This window comes from Vitis vinifera, chromosome 7, assembly GCF_030704535.1.
Source record: "Vitis vinifera cultivar Pinot Noir 40024 chromosome 7, ASM3070453v1".
Taxonomy (NCBI): domain Eukaryota; kingdom Viridiplantae; phylum Streptophyta; class Magnoliopsida; order Vitales; family Vitaceae; genus Vitis; species Vitis vinifera.
Window position 1 is genome coordinate 11,699,400 of NC_081811.1, and position 7,807 is coordinate 11,707,206.

The window sequence follows — 7,807 nt, forward strand, 5'->3', positions numbered from 1 at the left end:
TAAAGTGATGATTGAATTAGCATTTATAGAAAATCTTCTTTTAATAATATCTTTTTAAGACCAATTGGTTTTAAGTTTTTTTTTATCATTTTTAATAAAATATTTTTTATAAAAAAATTAATTATAAAAGCAATTTAGGATTTTATGGTGATTGAAAACAATTTGTGAAATATAGTAGGAATTTGTTGAAAACTTCTATTTTAATGTAAAAATAAAATAATTAAATTAGTTTATTTATTAATTTTAATTTTTAATATTTGAGTGTGTATTATGGTCAATTCAAAAACCCTGTAAATATATGACTACATGGCCGAAGTTTACTATTGATGGTCAATGGAAGCACCTACCGCCCGAATTCCTTTTTAGGATATTAAAATGGATACATCCCTTTTTTAATTAAATAGCCGTCGTCCACCAATTTCCACGAGAAAATGGCGAAAATTTCAGAATATCACGGATAATTGAAATCGAATATATATTTTTCTACGAATTCCCAAAAAAAAAATTCGAGGATAATTGGAAATAAATCTGGTCTGCCCGATTTTCTCGAATTCCCGAATTATATATATATATATATATATATATATATATATATATATATAGTTTAAATAAAATACCTATCTACCACGGATTTTCAAAAAAAAAAAAAAAACTGCCAAAATTCCTGAAAAAATTGGAGATAAATTTGATATTTCTTTTTCTAAGTAACTGCCCACCGATTTCCACGAAAAATTCGGAGGACGAAAAAAATCAACGATAAAATCAGAAATCCCTTTTTTGAAATATTTATTGATTTTCATGGGAAAATTAATTTTCATAATTATTTTATACATTTATTTAGAAAAGTGTGTTTCTATATTCATTCATATGAAAAAAAAAATCATAAAATAAGAATTAAGTTTATTAAATATTAATTTAAAAATGATTAATATTTTATATTTTTTTTAATTAAAAGTATTATCTTTAACGTACTATTTTTAATGATCTATCTACCATCTTGAACTATTGTATATGCTATTTTGAACTGATAAGTGCATAAAATTTTAATTATTTTTAAAAAAATTTTATTTTATAAGTATTTTTAGATATGTGTGTGAAAATACGATATTTTATACATGTCCATGATAACAATCAAATTAAGTATACCAATGTCAAAATTAGAAAGATGGAGTGGATGAACTATATTATCCATTTAAAAAATATTTTAACAAGATTACTTTCAAAAACAAGATGCACCCATGGTATTAATGTTGTAAGATTTGAGGAGGGGAGGCCAAGTAGGAATAAACAAAACTATGGGTCAAAAGGAAAGAAATAAGGGAGAGATGAGGTGCATGTGACGTGGGGTGTGGTGGGTGACAAGCCAACTCCTCCTCACCAAACCCCTCGACCAATTAAATATCCCACTTGACCTACCAACCCAACACCCCCCCACCACACTCCTCATTTCGCCCTCTTCACCTTCAAACTCTCCCCTATTCTTTCATCCTATAGTCATAACACCAGCATCCTACCCCTTTCTTTTCATCTTTCACTCTCATTGCCAGTAATGGGTGAAGGGAAGGTCTATACTTTGGCTGAGGTCTCTGAGCACAACACCCCCAAGGACTGTTGGCTTATCATCGATGGGAAGGTATATTTTCTTGTCTGAATCTAGTGGTTTTGTTTTTTGGATTTGGTTAAACCCCATAAGGTTGGATGATTTTGGAACAGATTGGATCTGGGTTTGGTTCTCTTGTTGTTGGTCTTGAGATCTTTGGATGGTCCAGGGAATGTTCTTCTGAATATTTCTTTTGTTGGCCTGATGTTGGGTTGTTTTTTTTTTTTTTTTTAATTGGATTTCTGGGTTTTTGTTTTCATGGGTGTTTTTTGTTTGATTAGTGTGTAATTGTGGTTTCTTTTTCATTCAGTATATTCTGATGAACTTTGATCTTCCCTTTCTCTCAGTTTTAATGTTTGTGTATGTGGTGGGACTCAGGATTTTGATTAGTTTAAAATGGGAAAATCTTGAATCTTAGTACTCAGATCTGTGTAAACATTTTGTTCTTTGCTTGTATAAGATCAGGTCCCTATAGTTGGTTGGTCCAAACTCTATATGGTGGAAAGGAAAGATGCTGATATTGATTTTATCTCGTTGATCTTTTGCACTGTATCACTTTTTCAAAGTGCCTTTTCTTTTGTTTTTTGGTCCATTGCAAGTCTTGAAAGGCAATTAATATTTTATTTTTTCCTTTTGTGAGATTGAAATTCTCTAAGTTAGGACTGTTGGTAGACCTTGCATTACTTAAGATACAATGCAGGCCCAATCATGGTGCTCAAAAACACAAATCATGAATCTGCATTTCAGATGCAAGGTTCCTGATAGTGGGAAATATGAAATATGAAATATGGAATCTTGTCCAACCATTGGATCTCCTTCTTAAAGACTCAGTCAGGAAGTCTTTGCTTCAGATAAAAAAATTGCCAAACCTTTGACTATTGGGATTCATAAGGACCTCATCAGTGGGAAATTATGAAATGTAGAATCTTGTTAAACATTGACTATGGTGCTTAAAGACCCTTTCCCAGAATTCGGATTTCATCAAAGTTTGGGGACTCTTAACCGTCGGGAATCTCCCAATTGTGGAAATAATGAATATAGAATCTTGTAAAACCATTAGGCAATTTGCAAATGAGAATTATCTAGTTTTGTCCTTTGCATTTTTCACATATTATTAGACCGATGAGGATGGATCTATTTATTTATTGTGAAAACCATTTTCAATCTAGATGGGTATTGTTATTTCTGATATTGGTGCTTGGGATATTAGAATATTAGGGTGAAATGTCTCTTCAATTTAATCGGTATGGGAAAAATTTGATGAAATGTTGTATTTATGTTTATATGACTTCTTAATATGCCATTGCTTGCCAAAATGTTTTTTTAGGCTATAAAAAACTCCTTACCATTCCATCGGATGCTCATTAAAAAGCTAGAGGATAGCTTTTGCAGTAGAATTGGAAGAACCTAGTTAGAAATAGTGTTTGGCATGGTGTTAGTAAAATAATTATTTGATATCTCCATTCAATTTTTTAAATTAAATAGTAGCACGAAAAACCATTAATTAGGCGAAAATGCTATTCAAATTCTTATGATAAACCATTAATTGTTATTGACTAAGGAAAAAATGCTAGTTTTTAGGGGATGGGAACTATTAGATAAAATAATCTAGTTGGCTTCCCATTTTTCTCTTCATTGGAACAAACATTTTACTTGGATTATCGTTATTCTCATCATTGCTACAGACATTAAATTAAAATTGGTTAGATTAGATTATCCATAATTTTACTTGGACCCTGGACAGCTAGTTCCAATTAAAATTGCATTTTTGGTAGGACATGATTCAAATTATAAATCATTAGGTTATTAATAAATTATAGGATTCTTCTCATAAAGGGCTTGCAACCTAGAATTCAAAAGTGTTTAAAAACAGGCCTGCCTGCTTGATGTTCTAGTTAAGGCTGGTCCCAAAAATCTTATTGTGCTGCTGATTAGGTAGTTTCTGGAATCATGTACTTTGGATTTAATTATGATCTGCATGTTATATTGCTCTTTGTTAAATGAGTCAAGTTCTAGAGACAAACTGAATTATTTGAATTAGTTGTTTTGATGATTGTTCTAGTGTTTCCTATCTCTCAAGCTCACTAAGTTGAAGTACATCTTAAGGGTGCTTTTGGCCGTCCCATAAAAACTGAATTGCCTTGTTATGATTTGTTTTAAAATTTGACATTCATAGCCAGCCTAATAGCAGAGGTGACGAGGAAATGACAGTCATCAAGAAAAATGATTGTAAAAATTTAATAGTGCAGTCTATGAAATCTTGTAAATAATCCCATTCCAACATTCTTGGTAGTGGCTCCAAGTTTTCTAATGGCCTCCTAGCTGATGCTTTAATCCACTTCTCATCCCTACTTGGATAGAGGGGGCACACAAACAAGGAAGGAGTTCAATGCTTTAAGGAGACTAGCCTGGCCTCTTTGCATAGTTTTAAAAGGCATATTTTGAGCGTGCCTAAGCCCAAGGCGCAACCGCTCCCTAGTTATAATGCCTTGCTTGTCAAGACATGCCTCTTATTGAAAAGGCATTCCTTGTCTACTTTTCCTTTTTAAACACGTTTATTTTTTAAATTTATAATTGTATATTAAATTTATATAATTTCCTCACTTTTTTTGTTGAATGTTTGAAATGTTAAATTTTTTATTGATTGGATTAGATTTTGGATGATATTTCATAAAATTGATGTGCATCCTAAGTCAGGTTTCATGTCACTCAGGTGCACGCCTTGTATTGCACCTAAGCTATAGGACTTTTGTGTCTTAGGTGCACCTTATGCCTTTAAAAACTATGCCCTAACACGAGTCTTTATTACCTATCGCTCTTCCTATGGCTTTTTAGTAGAGGGATGAGCCCAGGAAGAGGTGCTAGTCACCTTGACATAGAGGAATATTTTTTTTTTTTGTATAATCGAGGAACCTTCCATGGCCAAGCCCTTAGGACTCTCCATGGAGGCCAAACCTCGGGGTGTTGACCGCCCTGCAACAACCAATACCGAGTAAATTCGGGATATCATTAGTGGTAGGATTCGAACCTAAGACTGTGTCACTTATTGGGATCACATTTCCCAATATTCGCCTTGATCAACTGGGCTACCCTAGCGGGTCCTCAACATAGAGGAATATAGGTCAGGGATGGATAGAAAATGAGAGGTAGGCAGCCCCTTTATTCTAGACTTTTGGAAGATGTGCTAGTCACCTTGGCATAGAGGAATATATATATATTTTTTTTTGATAACCGAGGAACCTTCCATGGCCAAGCCTTTAGGGCTCTCCATGGAGAGGCCCAAACCTCGGGGTGCTGACCACCCTGCAACTACCGGTACCGAGTAAATTCAGGATATCATCAGTGGTAGGATTCAAACCCAAGACTATGTGTCACTTACTGGAATGACACTTCCCAATGTTCGCCTTAACCAACTAGGCTATCCTGGCGGGTCCTCAACATAGAGGAATATAGGTCAGGGATGGATAGCAAATGAGAGGTAAGCAACCCCTTTACTCAAGACTTTTGGAAGTTCGGGTTTAACTTCTATACTATTCTAGATACCATGACCTTTTTTATGAGTTCTGCTACCATTTTTTTTTTCTTATTCCCTATTTCCAATTCTTGTATGCAGTCTCATAGTTCAGAACCTATAGGTCATCGTATTTATTTTCTTTCTAGAAGTGCAGTAAATGATCTAATAATAATGTAATGGCTACTTATTTTACTTTCACAATTTCTAAGATTCCCTCTCTACGATATAGTTCAATATGCATCTTATTGAAAAAATAGGCAATAATTACTTGTACGATTGACACTATCACTTTGATATGACGGATGAGACTGTTAGTCCAAGTAGTGATGATGTTTTCAGGGTAGGACTTTTTTTAACCTTTTGTCAACTTCAAGGTAAATGTTAAAATGGGGATCACTTTGTCTCCTCTGCATGAGGAGTTCTGAACCAGTTAACTGTACCTCATCTTTTTTAGATCTTGGATGTTGTATTTGATATCAAATGTTCAGAGTTTATGAGAACGGTTTTGAGCTATGTTGAAGCACCCACAAGGTCCTGTACTCTGAAGGTCTGCCAACCCAAATATGGAGGGTGATTAACTTGGAAGTTAGGAGGTTCAATTGTGCTACCTGTGTTTACCATGTTAAAAGTTTGGCTGCATGTTGTCTTTTTCATTTTCAATAATGACAAAATCTGTGTCTTAATGTGTCGGAACAGGTATATGATGTGACAAAGTTCCTGGAGGACCATCCTGGTGGTGATGACGTTTTGTTGTCAGCTACAGGTATAATATAATACAAGCTTCAATGTTTTCTCATAAAACTTCTTGTTTATAATAAAATGGTTGGGTTGGGTTCAGATTTGATCAAGTTTGTGACTGGAAATGAAATTGTAGATCCCATACAACACCTCACCTCAAATGTTAATCCATAGGCAGTGCCTGATACCTTGCAATTCAAAACTGGGAAAAAAGAAACACTTCTGATATTTTCAATATTTAGTAGACCCAGAACCATCACAAGTATTGACTGTGTCCATCACTTTTGGACCTGCAAATAATATGAATTGGCAACCCTGTTTTATTGATGTGCCTTATGTGATATATGGTTTGCAGGGAAGGATGCGACAGATGATTTTGAGGATGTTGGCCACAGCAGTAGTGCAAGAGCGATGATGGACGAGTTCCATGTTGGTGATATTGATACTGCAACCATTCCCAGCAAGGTCAACTACACTCCACCCAAGCAACCCCACTACAACCAGGACAAGACATCAGAGTTTGTTATCAAACTTCTCCAATTCCTAGTTCCCTTGATAATCTTGGGAGTGGCTGTTGGCATCCGCTTCTATACCAAATCAGCTTAAGGATTGAGAGCTCATGCTGAGATGGAGAAGAGATCAACAATAAGGTTTATTATGTTAGTGAACAATGACCTCTTGTTATTTCTTTTCATCTGGAACTGTTACATATCAAGGGGTGTTAGGACATTTGACTTGTCTCTGGTAACGAGTATGCGCTTGTTCCCTTGCCAATATTTTTTTCATTGTGAGATCTGAATTACCTTTCTTCATCCTCAATATGCCATTGATAAAAGAACTTCCTTATTATAAGTTGGTGCTTCTTGGTGATTTGATTTGCCTTCATCACAAGGACCTTAGACCTATGACAATTAATCAAGAAATGGCATGCAGCCACATAAGTAATTAACAGCTGCTTATGCTTGGGGGTTTGCTTGTGAGATCACTGTTTCTTTTTGGGCTTACCCCTTATGTTTTGCTTGTTTGCTTCTGTTATTGAAATCACATGGTATATTAGTTATTAGATGGTGTAGTTTGAAACAATAGCCCCAAGCTTGATTTGTTGTCTAGCTCACATGAGCTTGACTTTATTTGTGACCCTGAAAAAGGGTTCATGTAGATGATTCAAAACAGCTGGAAAGTGGTTGTTTCTTGAGTGTGAGTGAGTTCATTACAGATTGCTGTAGCTGTGTCTCGGGTTTATTTTGATTAACATATAATTGCTTTAGGCAAGGTTTAAGTACATAATAATGTGTAGCTGCAGCTGGAGATGAAAACTGTTTCTTTTATTGAAAAAGGGGATTCCAATAACAGTTTTTGGAGAAGGGCTTTTAAGAAAGATAGCACCCCAAAAAATGTGTACTACTTTTAAGCATCTTATAGTTGAAATGGTAAAAGTTCTTTAGGCATTTATAGAAATTGTATATTATTTGTCTTTGGCATTTGTTTCTTCTTGTCAAATCTTCTGACCATGATCCAAATGGAAACAATTAAATAATAGTGTGGATGATTCACATTGTGGACCATGATTCACATAAATTTAAATAATAGTGTGCATGTATCACATTGTTGAAAGGGTTACATGAAGGTGCTTATTTTCTAGAGATTATCTATTTGTCATTGTTGAAACAATGGAACCCAATATTGTTGATATGGTTTGACTTTGATTATTGCCTCTCCAAAATTAATTTCTTTAAGGGGTGATCCTTATCCATGGATCATCTTCTTTATTTTCAAATGTTTGATATTGATTATTAATATACTTTTGATCAAGTTAAACCCATATTTAAATCCCTTGCTTGTTTATTGTTTGTTTTTTTCCTTCTCAAGCCCCAATTTTGATAAGAATCTTTTAAGTTTTGTATTCAATCAAAGACTCAGGAAACCTAGAAAAAAAGACTTGGAAAAGGATGCCA

General features: G+C 34.3%; 1 protein-coding gene across 1 annotated transcript; it reads left to right on the forward strand.

Moving 5' to 3' along the window:
- Positions 1-1,266: 1,266 nt before the first annotated feature.
- On the forward strand, positions 1,267-6,704 carry LOC100248225 (cytochrome b5). The gene is made up of 3 exons (XM_002265641.5): positions 1,267-1,633; positions 5,811-5,877; positions 6,208-6,704. Exons 1-3 carry the CDS (start codon positions 1,550-1,552, stop codon positions 6,456-6,458), a joined length of 402 nt encoding a protein of 133 aa, XP_002265677.1. The 5' UTR covers positions 1,267-1,549; the 3' UTR covers positions 6,459-6,704.
- Positions 6,705-7,807: the final 1,103 nt, after the last annotated feature.

Bases quoted from the DNA above. Each gene is read 5' to 3' on its own strand.
- LOC100248225 (XM_002265641.5), top strand. From the start codon at position 1,550: ATGGGTGAAGGGAAGGTCTATACTTTGGCTGAGGTCTCTGAGCACAAC. The intron at 1,634-5,810 runs GTATATTTTCTT...GTGTCGGAACAG, and splicing joins GGCTTATCATCGATGGGAAG to GTATATGATGTGACAAAGTT. The intron at 5,878-6,207 runs GTATAATATAAT...TATGGTTTGCAG, and splicing joins CGTTTTGTTGTCAGCTACAG to GGAAGGATGCGACAGATGAT.